Here is a 19,475-nt window from a genome sequence, read left to right on the forward strand (position 1 = left end):
GAGTTAATGACGTGCAAAAAAATGTGATTCTTGAATTTCTCTCGGCGTATTTGATAATCAAAATATCCACGGGTGTACTGCCGGTCTACAGTGTCCAACGGGCACAATATTTCGGCGATCATACATGTCGCCATTATCAGGTGAACTGACAGACTGAGCTCCTGTGAACGTGCCGGCACGGAGATCCGTACGCTATGGCTATAATCTTAGCAAGGCTTGGAGAACCAGCGATTGAGTTAATCAAGAGTAAATCGAGCAACGTATAGTTGTGACGACCACGGCGGACAGAGCCATCACTCCGACGTCATCTCAGACGTCGTCGCAATCTGTTCCGCCGCGCGACCGTGGCGCGGGGCGCGGACAGCGGAGGGAGCGCGCCGCGGGCGGAGGGTATTTAAATCGGCCGCCGCCGCGACCGAACCCAGTTCCCTCTGAGCAACCATAGCGTACGGATCTTCGTGCCGGCACGTTCACAGGAGCTCAGTCCGTCAGTTCACTTGATGATGGCGACATGTATGATCGCCGAAATACTGTGCCCGTTGGACACTGTAGAAGGGCAGTACACTCATGGATATTTTGATTAAAAAAATGTTCAAATGTGTGTGAAATCTTATGGGACTTAACTGCTGACGTCATCAGTCCCTAAGCTTACACACTACTTAACCTAAATTATCCTAAGGACAAACACACACACATGCCCGAGGGAGGACTCGAACCTCCGCCGGGATCAGCCGCACAGTCCATGACTGGAGCCCAAAAGACCGCTCGGCTAATCCAGCGCTGACGTGCAAAAGTAAAAGTCGATGTTACCTACTAATAATCAAACAAGCAAATTTTCTGGAAGTAAACACTTTTTGTATAGTTTTTGGCGATAGAGGACGAAAAACGAGGAGGCTAAGAGAGATAAGGAGTCGTCGTAACCAGATCAGTATTCGATTACATGAATATCGGAAAGAGCTTATAGCTTATGAAGGGATCATCAGTGACATGTCGCTCCCACTGTCAGAGGAGGAGGTCAAAAGAAAAACCCAAACAAACTGCGAGGAAAAACATTTCCAGCAAATGAAGAGCTACGGTATAAAAAATAAGCAAATGGAAAAGCCGTTTATCTGCAGCAGCAGTAACGACGTTTATCTGTAGCAGGAGTAACATGCATAAATTGTGTGCTTGCTATGTACACTACTGTCCATTAAAATTGCTACACCACGAAGATGACGTGCTACAGACGTGAAATTTAACCGACAGGAAGAAAATGCTGTGATATGCAAATGATTAGCTTTTCAGAGCATTCACACAAGGTTGGCGCCGGTGACGACACCTACAACGTGCTGACATGAGGAAAGTTTCCAACCGATTTCTCATACACAAACAGCAGTTCACCGGCGTTACCTGGTGAAACGTTGTTGTGATGCCTCGTGTAAGGAGGAGAAATGCGTACCATCACGTTTCCAACTTTGATAAAGGTCGTACTGTAGCCTATCGCGATTGCGGTTTATCGTATCCCGACATTGCTGCTCGCGTTGGTCGAGTTCCAATGACTGTTGGCAGAATATGGAATCAGTGGGTTCAGGAGGGTAATACGGAACGCCATGCTGGATCCGAACGGCCTCGTATCACTAGCAGTCGAGATTACAGGCATCTTATCTGCATGGCTGTAACGGATCGTGCAGCCATTCTCGATCCCTGAGTCAACAGATGGGGACGTTTGCAAGACAACAACCATCTCCACGAACAGTTCGACGACGTTTGCAGCAGCATGGACTATCAGCTATAGCGATCCTGATGCACTAAGCACTTAAAAAGAGGTATTGTAAGTATGTGATACTAGTAACATCACAATCCAAGACGGCACCTACTTGACCATGAAAGAGTGTAAGTGTTAGTAGGGCTGCCAGTATGCAGGGACAATGATGTCATCAAGGCAGACCCCATCCCCTCTCCTCTCCTCTCCCTCCCCCTCCCCCTCCCCCTCCCCCTCCCCCTCCCCCTCCCCCTCCCCCTCTCCCTCCCCCTCCACCACCCATCTCGTCCTCGTCTTCCTCTTCCCCACCTTTCCCACTACAGCCAATCACAGTAAGGTAATAAAATGAAACCTCCAATCAAAATCCTAAATGGTGGAAACAGTCGAAGTGTACCAGCGCTATAATTTAAAAAAATCAAGCCATACCCACTTCCCCCACCCCTGTCTTCTTCTTCCTCGCCAGACAACCACAGCATAGTATTAAAGTGATGCATAAAAATGACAAGGTCATATAAATTGACAAAGATACTATTCTCCTCATGTAAATCAAAAAATAAGTCACAGAGTTAAGAAAGTATCTGAACTGCATACAATGATGAAAATGTTGACAACTATGTTTTCATTACTGACTTCAAAAAATCGTTTATGGGTTGGCTCACCAGTCACACTGATAAATGTCATTGAAAACTTCACTATAGAATATTAGAATGAATACCTAACATAAGTACCAACACTTTCGTATCCAACATAATTAACAAACTAGCACAGTAATTCATAGTAGTTAAACATTAATTTTAGATTAAATACTTTTCCACAAAACTGGCTCACCAGTGGTTCAAATGGTTCAAATGGCTCTGAGCACTATGGGACTTAACATCTGTCGTCATCAGTCCCCTAGAACTTAGAACTACTTAAACCTAACTAACCTAAGGACATTACACACATCCATGCCCGAGGCAGGATTCGAACCTGCGACCATAGCAGGCTCACCAGTCACATTGGTAAATGCTTCACTACAGAATATTAGAATGAATACGTAACATACTCTCCATAACCAGTTAAAAATTATCATTATATTCTTATACAATGTAATTAACAAACTAGTAATATATAGTTGTCAAACTTTAGTTTTACTTTAATTACTAGTCTGCAAAGGTTTGAAAAGTGAAGTAAAATGAATCCCTGCTTGCGTGCTTATGTTGTTTGTCTACGTCAACACATGGCTGCTAAAACGTTCAAACGTTGGTATGTGTGCCATAGTGTAAAACACAACAGTGCCTCAAATTGATTATTTTACATACCTCTGATGATTGTCATGCGTCACAAAGTTATTTCTAAGTCTGAAAGGTCTGCGTAATTACGCCTGCAACGCAAAAAAGTGCAATGTTTGCACAAGTATCGCAATGTTATTTTCCACCTAAACGTATATTCGTCAAATTAGTGCCTTAAATACGATTGTCAACACTTAAGTAAGTACTGCAGTGCTATTTCCACGCCTAAATAGTTGCAATTAACATAACAATCTAACAGTTGACATTAGAACTGAGGCCTAAATGATCGATGCTATAAAATTATACTGAACAGGCTTGTAACTGCAGAAAATAAATTTCATCTAAACTACTACACTAAGAAGAAAAGTGCTCAAACAAATAGACAGTCTGATATATTAGAAGAACGTAATTAATGAGGCATACACTGGATGGAAGTAACAATACACTCCAAAATTAACTATTTCTACATCTGATTAGTTGTCCAGCACCACTTTAGATGAGACAAAGGTTATACATCATGTTATAAACTACAAAAATGTAATTGATGATACAGTCAAACCTCTGTATAACGATTACCAATACAACGATAAACCTGGGTACAGCGATAATTTTATATGGCCCCAGCTGATTTCCTATATCTACTAAGTTAATTACCCCTCATTACAATGATGAAGTAACTTTAGCAACACCCCGTTATAGCGAAGAAAAAATTTCGAGGAATTTACTTTTTCCTACTTCTAAGAAGCTCACTATAGCGGTAGGTATTGTTTATTTAGCTACTATAATAGACTTCGCTACATGCTACAGTACTGTATTTATTCTAGCGGTAAAGAGAATATACAGGGTGTCCAGAAAAGGACTCCCTGATTTCAAAATTAAATATCTCGAAAACAAAGATCGATAGAGGAATGCAGTAAACGGTATGTTTATTGTGAAAGCTGTAAGAAGTTTATACAGCAGTTTGAAATAATAGTTACACAAGCTGCTAACAGATGGCGCTGTAATCGCCATACGTAATGCCTAGTATAAATAGTGATCCGAAGCCCAGAGCGATCAGTTCCACTATTGAAACGTGAAAGGAGGTTAGCGTACCGAAGGAAGAGATTAAAACCATGTACTCCATTGAACAACGCGTTTTTCTGGTGCTAGAGTATCACAGGTTAGAAGAGAGTCCTACGGCAACAAGGCGAAGTTTTCAAGCACGATTTAATGTTCCAAAAGGACCCGATGCGAAAACCATTCATACGCTCTTCGCAAAATTTCAGCGAACAGGCAGCGTAACTGATGATCTAGTGGGGCATGTTGGCCGCAAGTAAACCGCAGTTACGCCTGAAAATATCGCCACAGTTTCTGGAATTATTCAGCGAAATCCAATGTCATCCGTCAGTAGAATTGCATCTGAGACTGGTTTGAAGCGTTCCAGCACGCAGAAAACACTGAGAAAGAGCCTACACATGTTTCCATTCAAAATTCAAACGCACCAGGCCATACCCGTACGAGCTGTGCAACAAAGGGTTGCCTTTGCTAATCAGATGCTCACAATGATTGATAGTGAAGGATTTGATGTTGGCTGTATCTGGTTTACAGATGAAGCACACTTCCACCTGAATGGATACGTGAATAAGCAGAACTGGCGATTTTGGGGTTCTGAAAAGCCATATTGGTGTGAAGCGAAACCCCTGTATTCTCCTAAAGTTACTGTGTGGGCTGCAGTATGCAGCAGAGGCATTATTGGCCCTTTTTTCATTCGAGAAACGGTCACTGGTGCACGTTACTTGCAATTTTGGAACAATTTGTCGCCACACAACAAGCGTTAGAGGATCGACCTGGTACTGAATGGTTTATGCAAGATGGAGCCCGACCACATCGGACCGAACAAGTGTTTCGCTTTCTTGAGGAATACTTCGGGAATCGAGTCATTGCTTTGGAATATCCCAAATTTACTGTTGCAAGCATGGATTGGCCTCCATATTCGCCAGATTTTACTCCCTGTGACTTTTTTTTTGTGGGGCACAGTGAAAGACATGGTCTACCCGAAGCATCCCGCCACGCTGGACGAGCTTGAATCGGCGATCTCTGTGGCATGTGAACCCATTTCGGTTGAGACACTACGAAATGTGATGGCAAATTTCATTCTTCGTTTGCGCCACCTCTGTAGTGCCAATGGTGAACATTTTGAAAACATTGTGATGTGATTGTTTGCAAAGATTGTTTTCATACGATTATTTCACTTATGTATGCTGATATGAGCTGTACAGCGTACAGCGCCATCTGTTAGCAGCTTTTGTAACTATTATTTCAAACTGCTGTATAAACTTCTTACAGCTTTCACAATAAACATACCGTTTACTGCATTCCTCTATCGATCTTTGTTTTCGAGATATTTAATTTTGAAATCAGGGAGCCCTTTTCTGGACACCCTGTAGTACAGCCGCGGGCGAGCTGTGCTGAGCGGCAAAGGTCAAAGAGCTCCTTTGTTTCAACGAATGTTTAGTTTGTCCATTGTTGAACTTCAGTAGCAGACAGAAGTGTTTTGTGGGGCTCATACGCAGCTTATATCCGTGATTTTTGCAATCTGTGAATGTTTTAGGTTGATGTAAACGCTTTGGAATTCGCTAAGATTTGGACAATGGCTGGAACTCGGAAATAAATAAGGTTGGAGACAAAAATGGAGGTTTTCAAAGACACTGATAACGGAATGAAACAAGTAGAAGTGGCGAGGAAGTGTGCACTTGCACAATCAACGTTAGCTACATTCCTTAAAAAACGAAAAGAAATTGAAGAAAGTATTGTAGGTGGCAAATTTAACCCTTCAAGAAAAAGATTGAAGTCGGCTGCTGCTGACGATGTGGACAGTGCTACACTGCGGTGCTTTAATGAGATGCGTGTGCAGAGTGTACCAATTAATGGTCCGTTGATATGTCAAAGAGCCTTGGATTTCAAAAATGGTTCAAATGGCTCTGAGCACTATGGGACTTAACATCTATGGTCATCAGTCCCCTAGAACTTAGAACTACTTCAACCTAACTAACCTAAGGACACCACACAACACCCAGCCATCACGAGGCAGAGAAAATCCCTGACCCCGCCGGGAATCGAACCCGGAAACCCGGGCATGGGAAGCGAGAACGCTACCGCACGACCACGAGATGCGGGCCCTTAGATTTCGCTAAGCTGCTTGGCGATTCTGATTTTAAGGCAAGTAACGGATGGTTGCAAAGATTTAAGGACAGGCATGCGATCATTTTTAAAGTGATTTCATGAGAAAAAAATCAGCACCTTTAGGTGATGCAGAATTTTGGAGGTAAAACACCATGTGCAAACTGTTAGAAAAATACAGTCCTGGAAACTTGTACAACGCAGATGAGACGGGATTGTTTTATCAACTGATGCCAGAGAAGACGATAACCTTTAGAGGAGAAAAGTGTAAAGGAGGGAAGCAGTCTCAAGTTCGCCTAACTTCTCTGCAGCAACGCGTCAGGGACACACAAATTGACACCACTGGTGACCGGACGATCAGCAAACCTACGTTGCCTCAAAAATGTAATAAGCTTACCAGCAAAGAGGGTATATACATTTATAAGTTAATTCTGTAGAGTATAGCTTCATGTAGGTTGAAAACAGAAACCAACCACTATGAATACTGCTATTTATTTAAGTAAATAGCGCCGTAACCGGTTTCGAACTGGCAAGTTCATCATCAGACGGCTGTTCCCATGATTTGCAAAATACACTTTACATAATCATTTTTCGATTTTTTATTCTTCCACTGTGGCGAAATATTCTTGGTGTGTTGGTGCCATCGAAAATTTCGCGCGATTTCGTTGCGAAGTTGCAGGATTGTATTTTTCAAATATTCCAAAATATATGCAGCACTTATATAATTTGTACATCACCATATTGTGCAAAGCACCATACACACACACCAAAAAGTATTTGCCAGATGTGAAGTTATCACAAAGATTGCAGATTTACAAACACAATTTGGAAAGGTGTGAGCGATCTTGTTACGATTATGACAGGGGCCTAGCTCAACGACTCCAAATGCTTTTGTTCGCTGCAAGGTCTCCGTGCACTTTCTGCAAGCGCCTATGAATATCTCTGATGCTCTAGTTTTCCGCCAAAAGAAACTCAATGACAGCTCTCTGCACAGCTTCGTTATAAACGCCATTTTGAAGACTACGTATAGCGCCGCTATCTCTAGGAACTTCACAAAACTATAGGGGCTGAAGCCGGAATATTCCACGATGTTCCACAGCAAATTCCGCATTTTTTCAACGGAAATTGACCGAGAAAAAGTGTGCTGCATCACTTATTGAACGCCCCTAACGATTGTTAGGGACCTTGTTAACACATAGGTTTTTTTCTGGAATTGTACCTCGTTTTCTTGCGTACGTCAGGATATCCGATTTCAGCATTTGCGAGAATATTTCACTTAAACACTCCCCTTTCACAGTGAGAATTTTTTTAAAATGTGTGTTTGTAGTGTATTTTTACTGTTTGCAGCGTTGCCAATTGTCGCGGTGCGTTTTTAGAAGTTTTTTGTTTGTGTTTTGGTGTCTGTTCGCATGCTGTTATTCATTTCTTTGTTATGTGGATGTGTGTGTTATTGGCTGTGGTCAGGTATGCTGTGAGCAAAAGGACGGAAATTGGATGGAGGGAATCGCAATTTTATTTTATTGGAGTGTCAGTGGCTCGGAGATTGAACAAGTTAATATTTAATCTTGTTACGTTCTACATCTCACGTTTTGTAGCTAATATGATCAGTGAGTCGTTCAAAAATGGCTCTGAACACTATGGGACTTAACAGCTGAGGTCATAATCGCCTAGAACTTAGAACTACTTAAACCTAACCAACCTAAGGACATCACAGACATCCATGCCCGAGGCAGGATTCGAACCTGCGACCGTAGCGGTCGCGCGGTTCCAGACTGAAGCGCCTAGAACCGCTCGGCCACCACAGCCGGCCAGTGAGTCGTTACTCATATTAATTTAGTACTTTTTTGTTCATTGCAAGAGCTCTTTGCGTGTGAAAATTTTCTTGTAATATAAAGAGTTTTCTGTTCCGATTGTTCATCTGTGGTTCTTGTCCATGCTTTATAGGTGTTCAGCAAAGGCAGAATGGCTGTTTTTTACTGCCTGATTCTTATGTGTTCTTTGTACCTAGTTTTCAAATTTCTGCTTGTCATACCCAGGTACGCTGCTTCACGATCTTCTCCTCTAACTAGTATACTGGGTGATCAGAAGCAGTCTGAAAAACTTGTCAGGGTGTCTTAGGGCAGGTTGTACTGAGAAAAAAAATTCGATACGTTGCGCCGTTTCCGAGTTAACTACCATTGAAGTTAGCCAATCAGACCACTGAGCGCGCAAATTCAAGTGGCCCGCCGATAGAATTAGTGTCAGTTGCTCTCTAAGCGTTGATAATAGCGCACGAAACTGCTGAACCTTTGGCTTGGGGTCGATCCTTTATACCGTCCTATGTCCTTTTTTTATCGCTTTCTTGTTCGGTTTTAGGAAACCAAACGAGAAACACGTTTGGGGAAACCGTCTCTGGCGGACCGCCTGAAGCGGCCTTATCGGCCAATTTCAAATCTAATTAACTCGGAAACGGCGCAACGTATCGAATTTTTTTCGTAACAATGATTTCTCAGTACAGCCTACCCAACAACAACCTTACAAGCTTTTCAGACTGTTTCTGACCACCCTGTGTACCGAGTCCGTGGTATTTCTTTGGTTTTTCTATTTGTGTGCGTATATCTGACAGAAGTGTGTTTCTTGTTCTGTAAGCTATGTGTGACCCCTGTTTCTTCAGTATATTTGCTTTCTTGTGTGTTGATTTGAGAATGTTAATATATACGATTTTTTTATTCATAAATGTTTTTCTTCTGTGTGTTTGTATGTATTGGCTGTGAAGTTTTGTAGTCCTTATGTCCTGTGCTTGTTTTCATTTTTCTTAAGTGTGCTGTGATTTCGTTATTGAGTATGCGTACCATACGGGTGTATATCCACTGGTTTTGGCTATGAGCTGTATTGCTCCTAATACTTTTTCTTAGTTTTCTCAGCTGAGTGGGCTTTTATTTAGTCTGTGTCTAATATGATAATAATAATACCTGAGAGTACGCTATCGAACTTTATAATGACAATCATCTCACCTACAGTGCTTTTTGCTTTGCTTTTGCTACTGCCTTTGTCCCGCATTGTGCGCAGGGTCAAGTACGGAATTGGCATCGTTAATTTTAAGGGGAGGCCGGATGCCCTTCCTCCTGCCACCCCATACCGCCCGGGACGGAAGCAGTGTACTCCAGCCGTCTGTGTAAATCGTGAAATAGTGTTTCAAATGTCTGCGGGTCGTGTAACTGAGGCGGGACGTGGGGACCAGCCCGGTATTCACCTAGGAGGATGTGAAAAACCGCCTAAAAATCACATCCAGGCTGGCCGGCACACCGGCCGTCGTCGTTAATCCGCCGGGCGGATTCGATCCGGGGCCGGCGCGCCTACCCGAATCCAGGAACTAGCACGTTAGCGCTCTCTGCTGCCCTGGCGGGTAATCATCTCACCCACAGTATAACAAATATAACTGAAAATCAAGTGAAAATAAGGGAAGAAAAGGGAAAAAGAAGGGACAGGGCAGGGTAGTAGGAGTTTAAAAGAGACTATAATATCGGCCAACAATCTTAAAATTGTGGTGGAAGAAGGCTTGACTTCGTTGAGTGTTGGTAGTTTTGACTACCGCTCGTGTTTATAAGCGCGTGTGGTGTGTTGCAGAGTCCCGGGGCCGCAGCCGGTACCGGAAGTGCGACTGCTGCCCGTACGGCTACCACATCGACCTGGACTTCGTGCGCTACTGCGAGGCGATGCGCCGCGGCGGCACCTCGCGGCCCCGCCGGCCGCGCCGCCGACACCGGCACTCCCTGGAGGTGCTGCTCGGACTCGAGCCCCAGGTACACAGCCTGCTTACACCTACCACACTAATCCACGTTGCTACCGCAGTCGCGGGAAAACTGCGATCTGACCAGAAAGAGAAGTAAGAGTTTACAGTTCATAGTTACTAATTTGTGCTCCATTGTCGGGATTGAATCTCCGAACTTCTCTCCATTGTCTCACGAAATGAGGACATTTGGAACTGTCAGTGGTGGTCAACACCTGAGATGGGGACGTTGAGCTTGGGGGTCACCACGGGGCTCTAGGAAAGAAATTGAGTGAGTTGCACTAGCTCCCTTCGCCATCAACAAAAACTCAACACCAGCCTTTACAAGTAGTCATCAAATTCATTCAATTTAACAGATGCATGTACATCACAACATTCACATATCCCATTAGAGGAGTTGAACTGCTGTGTCGACAGAATTTATTGAACAGCGTAAGTTACAGTGAATAAAACAATACGCGAAATCATAAACAAATCTAGAAAACAATAAGAATCATCAACAGATTACCAACGCGCCACACGAACTGTCCGAAAAACCACTCATCATCATCATCATCATTTAAGACTGATTATGCCTTTCAGCGTTCAGTCTGGAGCATAGCCCCCCTTATAAAATTCGTCCATGATCCCCTATTCAGTGCTAACATTGGTGCCTCTTCTGCTGTTAAGCCTATTACTTCAAAATCATTCTTAACCGAATCCAGGTACCTTCTCCTTGGTCTACCCCGATTCCTCCTACTGCTGAACCCATGAGTCTCTTGGGTAACCTTGCTTCTCCCATGCGTGTAACATGACCCCACCATCTAAGCCTTTTCGCCCTGACTGCTACATCTATAGAGTTCATCCCAGTTTTTCTTTGATTTCCTCATTGTGGACACCCTCCTGCCATTGTTCCCATCTATTAGCACTGCAATCATCCTAGCGACTTTCATATCCGTAACCTCAACCTTATTGATAAGGTAACCTGAATCCATCCAGCTTTCGCTCCCATACAACAAACTTGGTCGAAATATTGAACGGTGCACAGATAACTTAGTCTTGGTACTGACTTCCTTCTTCCAGAAGAGAGTAGATAGTAGCTGAGCGCTCACTGCCTTAGCTTTGCTACACCTCGCTTCCAGTTCTTTCACTATGTTGCCATCCTGTGAGAATATGCATCCTAAGCACTTGAAACCGTCCACCTGTTCTAACTTTGTTCCTCCTATTTGGCACTCAATCCGTTTATCTCTTTTTCTCACTGACATTACTTTCGTTTGGGAGATGCTAATTTTCATACCATAGTCCTTACATTTCTGATCTAGCTCTGAAATATTACTTTGCAAACTTTCAATCGAATCTGCCACACAACTAAGTCATCCGCATATGCGAGACTTTATTTTGTGTTCACATATCTTAATCTCACCCAGCCAGTCTATTGTTTTCAACATATGTTCCATAAATAATATGAACAACAGTGGAGACAGGTTGCAGCTTTGTCTTACCCCTGAAACTACTCTGAACCATGAACTCAATTTACCGTCAACTCTAACTGCTGCCTGACTATCCATGTAAAGACCTTTAATTGCTTGCAAATGTTTGCCTCCTATTCCATAATCTCGTAGAACAGTCCATAACTTCCTCCTAGGAACTCGGTCATATGCCTTTTCTAGATCTATAAAGCATATATACAATTCCCTGTTCCACTCGTAACACTTCTCCATTATTTGCCGTAAGCTAAAGATCTGGTCCTGACAACCTCTAAGAGGCCTAAACCTACACTGATTTTCATCCAATTGGTCCTCAACTAATACTCGCACTTTCCTTTCAACAATACCTGAGAAGATTTTACCCACAACGCTGATTAAAGAGATACCTCTGTAGTTGTTACAATATTTTCTGTTTCCATGTTTAAAGATTGGTGTGATTACTGCTTTCGTCCAGTCTGATGGAAGCTGTCCCGACTCCCACGCCATTTCAATTATCCTGTGTAGCCATTTAAGACCTGACATTCCACTGTATTTGATAAGTTCCTACTTAATTTCATCCACCCCAGCCGCTTTATTGCACTGCACTCTATTGACCATTTTCTCCACTTCCTCAAATGTGATCCTATTTCCATCATCATTCCTATCCCATTTTACATCGAAATCTGAAACATTACTGATCGTATTTTCACCTACATTGACCAACTCTTCAAAATATTCCCTCCATCTGCCCAAGGCATCAACAGGATTCACCAGCAGTTTTCCTGACCTCTCCAAAATACTTGTCATTTCCTTCTTACCTCCCTTTCGAAGACTGTTAATTACACTCCAGAATGGTTTTCCAGCAGCTTGACCCAAAGTCTCCAACCTATTTCCAAAGTCTTCCCAAGATTTCTTCTTGGATGCTGCAATTATCTGTTTGGCTTTGTTTCTTTCTTCAACATAACTTTCTCTGTCTACCTGAGTTCTAGTATGTAGCCATTTTTGATACGCCTTCTTTTTCCTTTTACAGGCTGCCTTGACTGTGTCATTCCACCAAGCTGTTTGCTTCATTCTACCTTTACACACTACTGTTCCAAGACATTCTTTAGCCACTTCTTGTACTGTGTCCCTGTACCTTGTCCATTCCTTTTCCAATGACTGTAATTGACTACATTCAACTAACTGGTACCTTTCTGAGATCACTGTTATGTACTTGTGCCTGATTTCCTTATCCTGAAGTTTTTCCACTCTTATCCTCCTACATATGGACCTGACCTCCTGCACTTTCGGCCTCACAATACCAATTTCACTGCAGATTAAATAGTGATCAGCGTCATCAAAGAATCCCCTGAATACACGTGTGTCCCTCACAGCCTTCCTGAATTCCTGATCTGTTATTATATAGTCAATGACAGATCTGAGCGAAGAACCAGTCTGCATGAGAAAAAGCTGTGAAGTAAAATTAGCATATAAACAGTCAGTAACATGCAATAGAAAATTGATGACGGATTGCTTCAGCACACTTGGTTGACGTCGTACATAGCTGCGTATCAGAGATAGTACTACCTGATGATAGACGCCCCACCTAGGGGCTAGTGCACTGTGTCTGCGTGGGGCAAAGTCACATGACTGGCAGTTGTTCCCTATCACATACTATCAGTGTGGTCCGGTCTCTCATGGCGAGCAGTCGTCGAATGCAACTCAACAGGCGTGTGGCCCATTCCACGCGGCTGAGGAAACATATTGGTTTGCTACATCACAACACAGTGCTAGGCGTAAAGAAAGCACATCGAGACTGCACACACTGCATCTTCGCGACCTACGCAAACCACGCAGTAGACTGCGTCACTAGATGAGGCAATGTCGATCATCGGCTACTTCCGTCGCACTATGCGAAGTTTATTCACACTTTCTCTCACGCAAGGAGCCCAGCGAATACCACGCGGATTTGAGACGCGCCTGCAGAGCTCTGCTAGGGATGAGCGACCCAAACCCTTCTTTAGTGATAGAGACACCAAATGCGTTTCCCTACGAAGGAATTAAATCAGTGCAGATTGTGTAAGCTGGGCAGTGCCGATACGCTGCTGATTCACCTAGGCTGTTGTTTCTGCAGCAATTGCAAAGACTGGTAACTTCTGGGAACGGTGACTGCTGGTGATAAGTTTAGCCCTTTCGGTAACCGATGTGATTGGTTTTTCGCTGTAATGGAGTTAGTGAAAGATGCAGATACCCTCCACTATTTCGAGCAGGTAGGTGACGTCGTCAGCATCTGCTGGACTGTCCATAGACTCCCCGTTTCGCAGCGCAGGACGCAATGTCTAAAGTACCCCACTCTGTGGTGGTTCAGACGCAACTGAGGTTCCTTGGCTGCAACAGCTAGTTCTGGCCTGTCGAAAGCTGTGAGTGAAGGATGCTGCATGGTGAACGGCATTACTGGTTTATGTCGTTGTGCAAGCACGAGGTAAGGAATGATTATGTCCCATGAATGTATGGGGTTCAAGTCGGTATCGAACTAATTTTTATGTCGTCTAGATACAACAGGTCAATACCCAACATGTGAAAAGGTGAAATAGCGTTACCAGTTTTATGGTTTGGGAACGAGCACCCACTACCATACTCACTGCTTTGACCATGCTTAATGCACCGAATTCATCCCCTACTACAAGTAACATTCTAACTTGTCTTGACAATCCCAGTGGATTAGGTAAGGCGTTATGATAAATTAAGGATGAATTCTACTTAAAGAAGAGTAGATTACAGACTCAAATACGTATACGTTGATAAAAGACCCACAAATGCAGTAATAATGAAACACACACAATTTAACGGGGTAAAAAACCACTGAAATAGGTGGAAAAAATGCCTGAATACGAGATAGTTATTACTGGACGGGACAAAATGCTTGGCCAACCACGTAAAACCACACACGAGTTATCAGAGGACACGTACAAAATGACGAAATAAAACTTGTAATTGAAGGCCAGTGAGAGATACTCTCTAATGACGGCATATGGCAGTACAACATGACATATGCGTTAAGATCATGGTTTAGTCATAGCCATCACATTAAGAGTTGGTGGAGGAAAATGGAATGGCTCCATTTTGACGATAGTGCTTAATTGTCCAGAGTGTACATTGAAAGAAGGTAAGGTTTCGTGTTGTAGCTCGAGTGAGCCTATCAGGCCCGACCTACCATCCAATCATTCACTGCCAATGGCGTCATCGGATACGATGTAGAGGAGCATGTGGTCAGCACATTGCTCTCCCTGTCGATGTTGGGATTTTTGGTCCCGGCATCGCTACTAATCCTTCGAGTAGCTCCTCAGTTGGCCTCACACCACAAATCTCCTCCCACCAAGAAAAAAGCCGTGACAGTACCGGCAATCGAATCCAGGTCCCCGCATGTCAGTCAGCCCCGCTGACCGACCACTCAGCTATGGAGGGGTACGCAATGTACACTGATGCAATAAAACGCAACACCAAAAGATAATTAATGAAGAGTAATGAAATTTCGGGAACGCATTTGTCTAGGTAACGTACTTACGTGATCAACATTATAAGATAACAGGTTAATGCGAATACGAGATAACCAGTTGCAAATATGAAATGCTGCTACATCAACAACGCCAGACGTCAGTTTGTTGGACGGAGTTCCATGTCTGTTGCACTTGGCCAGTAAGTACAAGGACGGTTAATGCTGCTTGTGGATTACGCTGGAGTTCTCGTCCTGTGATGTCCCACATGTGCTCGCCTGGGACAGATCTGGTGATCGAGTAGGCCAAGCAATATTTCGACACTCTGTAGAGCATGTTGGATTACAACAGCGGTATGTGGGCGAGCGTTATCCTGTTAGAAAACGCACCCTGGAATGATTATCATGAATGGCAGCACAACAGGTCGAATCAGCAGACTGACTTAAGAATTTACAGACAATGTGTGTGGCATAACCACGAGAGTGCTCCTGCTGTTATACGAAATCGCACCCCAGACCGTAACTCCAGGTGTAGGCCCAGTGTGTCTAGCACGCAGACAGGTTGGTTGCGGGCCCTTAACTAGCCTCCTCCTAACCAACACACGGCTGTCACTAGTACCGAGGCAGAATCAGCTTTCATCAGAAAATATAACAGATCTCCACCCTGCTCTCCCATTGGCTCTCGCTTGATACTGAAGTCGAAATTGGCGGTGGGTTGGGGTCCGTAGAACACAAGCTACAGGGCGTCTGGCACGGAGCTGTCCTTGAAGTAACCGGTTTGTAACAGTTCGTTGTGTCACTTTGGTGCCAACTGGTGGTCACATTGCTGCGGCAGGTGCAATAGGATACACCAGAGCCATGCGCCGAACATGGTCTTTCCGTTCGGTAGTGTCACGTGGCTGTCCGAAACCTAGTCTTCTTGCAGCCGTACATTCTTGTGACCACCGTTGCCAGCAGTCATGTATAGCGGCTACAGTCCTGCCAAGTCTTTCCGCAATATCACTGAAGGAACAAAAATGTTCAAATTCAAATGTGTGTGAAATCTTATGGGTCTTAACTGCTAAGGTCAGCAGTCCCTAAGCTTACACACTACTTAACCTAAATTATCCTAAGGACAAACATACACACCCATGCCCGAGGGAGGACTCGAACCTCCGCCAGGACCAGCCGCGCAGTCCATGACTGCAGCGCCTGAGACCACTCGGCTAATTACGCGCGGCCTGAAGGAACATCCAGTTTCTCTGAGCCCTATTACACGACATCGTTCAAAATCAGTGAGGTGCTGATAATTATGTCTTTGTCGTCTTAAAGACATTCGTGACTAACATCAGCCACCAAGTCCAATCTCAAAGGCAACTAACGCTCACGATCGTTACAGCGTGTATTTAAAGCAAACCCGATTTGCATCTTCATAGTGGCGCTATTAGTGCCACTCTTATGCGACTGACGCGAAATTTGAGTAGATATCATCTTTCAGATGTAGAAATACACCTACCAACTTTCGTTTATGCCGCACAACTCCTTGTTGTTGCGATTTTTTTCCATCGGTGTATATTAACAATGTATAAAATGTATATATAACAAAATTATCTTATTTCTTGCAAAAACTAATATTTCTGTGAAAAATACTGTTACTGTAACTGAAGCAGGTTTACAACATGCAGCACACGAAGAAAGGGGAGTTGCACATTTAACGCAAGCATCATTATGTCGGCATGGAAGAATAGTGCTCCAATTTTCTCATGGAACAGATTTTAGTCAGTCGAGCATTGTCTAAAGCTTTCTTAGTCGCATGATTTTCTGATGCTGCTTTCATAATAACAGCATTGCCAGCTTTAAGATGATTTGATGTAAGTTTAATATTAGCAGCATGCTATGCAGTAATTATTGCGTCCTTATTCTCACAGTTTAAGTTACAATATGTACCGATAACAAGAATCGTAGACTAATATTAGAAAAACAACACAGTATGTTCTAACCACAGGTTATAATTTTTTTCCAAACTTTCGCCCCTCCATCACGATAAAAACACACAGTTTGATCTCGGTTACCAGTGTAAAAGAATCCAGCTTCATTTAGTTTGTCAAGACGTTGCATAATAGCTAACGACCACCCATCGAAGGATGCCAGCTTTGTATCGTATTTTGTACATTTAGGGTGAACTAACTAAATGTCTTATACATCATGCGCTGAAGTGCACAATGGTACACATTCAGGAGATGAATGCAGGCGTATTTGGGTTCTGTTCAGGTTAAAAGTATCTTACAAAAACAGTTTGAGACGTAGCATTTGACTCATCACAGACCCGTTTTCACAGGTGCACCTCCCCAACACCCCAGAGATCGATTATGTTAGAGAGAGATTTGCTTTCGAAGCTTCTTACACACGTGAAAGATCCAAGACACCGACACTTCCAGTCACGTGATCATTACGTCACTTCTGGTCGTGCATTCTACAGTTGCTTGTACACGTTATCCAGTTGTTAGCACATAGCCCAGTTGCGCTGTTTTGTATGTGTGTGTGTGTGTGTGTGTGTGTGTGTGTGTGTGTGTGTGTGTGTGTGTGTGTGTGTATGTGTGTGTCAGTTTACCGTGGAGAGGCCCGTGACCCTACCTAGGACCTAACTTTGGTGTATCCACCTCCGAACACTTTTCCGGACGTAACACAGGTGGATCCACCCCCAGACGCTATCCTGAACCTAATGTTGATGTATCCACCTTCAAGCACCGCCCCACATGTAGCGCGGGTGGACCAACCTCCGAACCGTAACTCAGACGTAATGTGGGAGGATCCATGTCTGAACCCTGTCCCGGACCTACCCGGGACCATGGAGGCCATCGTGACGACAAAATAGTGCAAATAAGTTAGATGTTTACAGTTGGATTGCATCTACAAGCAAATAAAGCTCACATGACAAAGTGTCACCATCTTGGTTCTTTAGAATATATAAGAAGCTTCGCAAGCAAGTCTCTCCCTAACGTATTAGATGTGTGGGATTGTTAGGGAGGCGTACCTGTGATAGTGTGTCTGTGTTGAGTCAAGTATTACGCCTCTATTTGTTTTTTGTATGACACTTGTAGAATGGAAATGCATCTGCATTAATGTCCTGAATCAGCACCATTGTGTAGTTCAACGAATGATGTGAAAGAGATGTAGTTAGCTGACAATAAATATAGAACATACAATGTGAGGCTGGCGTCCTTCGATGGTTGGTCATAAGCTATTAAGCAACGTCTTGACAAGCTAAAGGAAGCTGGATTCTTTTTACACCGATAACTGAGATCAAACTGTGTGATTCCACTGCGATGGAGGGTTGAAAGGTTGTGAAGAAATGCACAGTCTATGGGCTGAACATACTATGTGGTTTTCCAAATATTTGTTTGTAGATTAAACTCTCAGAACAAAGATGCAGTAACTGCTGCAGAGAATGCAGTTAATATTAAAGTTTCATGAAATCACCTTAAAACTGACAAAGTTGTTATCCTGAAAACAGCATCAGAAAAGCATACGACTGTGAGAGCCTTCGAGATGCTTGACTGAGTAAAATTTGTTCCAGAAGGATATTCCTTCCATACTGACATATTGCTGCTTGCATTAAATGTGCTGTGTGTTGGAAACATGTAAGAACGTTTTTGACGAAAACAACAATTTTGTAAAAAAATATTATTTACTGACAATGACACCGTTTGCCAACATAGGCAGTTTTCTATAGGGTTAAAAACATCATTTTATTTCCTACACAGTACTTTTATCAAGACCTTTCCGACTTTATTGTCTAGTGGACTATTTTATATGACTATATTTTATTCGTTTACTTTAGTCTTTTAGTGTATTGTGAATTAAGTTTGCAATCATTACCAAAAAGGCGGGCTTGGAAGTTGGTGATACTGCAAGTCAACCTCCAACAATTATTGTGTCGTCAATTGCTTCGTCGTCTTCAGGCGAGAACCGTTCACAGCCGAAACCTGGACAATCCCGTAAAGAAAGATCATTTCAGAAGTCTTGGTCGATCAAATACATATGGCTAGAATATAAAGCAAAACTTGCAAAGAGGCACATGCTAAAAATCTATTACAATTTTCTTCAAAAAAAAGAAGATGCATTTACTTTCGTAGGGTTTTCTGACTGGAAAAAGACTTTGGAAAAACTCTGTCTTCATGAAAATACGTTTACGCATAAAGAAGGTGTTCTGAAACTAAATTCTATCACTAACGGAAGTGTGCAATTTCTATGCCGACAAGGACTAGCAATTAGAGGGCACGAAGATGTAAACTCCAATTTTTTCAATTGTTGGAACTCCGAAAGAATGACATACCTGAGTTTAAAGATTGGTTAGCGTTCAAATGGCTCTGAGCACTATGGGACTTAACATCTGAGGTCATCAGTCCCCTAGAACTTAGAACTACTTAAACCTAACTAACCTAAGGACATCACAGACATCCATGCCCAAGGCAGGATTAGAACCTGCGACCATAGCGGTCGCGCGGTTCCAGACTGTAGCGCCTAGAACCGCTCGGCCACACAGGCCGGCCATTGGTTAGGGCGTTCGGGGTAAGAGTGTGTTGTGTACATAGTTCTGCGTAGTCAGCGCGTACTTAACTTTCCCACTAGAGCGCGC

The 19,475-nt window shown here is 43.3% G+C and overlaps 1 protein-coding gene across 1 annotated transcript in view; it reads left to right on the forward strand.

The window, feature by feature from the left end:
* LOC126183426 (KN motif and ankyrin repeat domain-containing protein 3-like) overlaps positions 1 to 19,475 on the forward strand; it is a 429,549-nt gene that overhangs the window by 195,404 nt on the left and 214,670 nt on the right. Inside the window, exon 3 of the mRNA XM_049925400.1 lies at positions 9,778 to 9,953. Within this exon, the coding sequence (XP_049781357.1) occupies positions 9,778 to 9,953 (176 nt within the window). The remainder of the gene's footprint in view (positions 1 to 9,777; positions 9,954 to 19,475) is intronic.

The sequence above is a fragment of the Schistocerca cancellata genome, chromosome 4 (assembly GCF_023864275.1).
Source record: "Schistocerca cancellata isolate TAMUIC-IGC-003103 chromosome 4, iqSchCanc2.1, whole genome shotgun sequence".
NCBI lineage: Eukaryota > Metazoa > Arthropoda > Insecta > Orthoptera > Acrididae > Schistocerca > Schistocerca cancellata.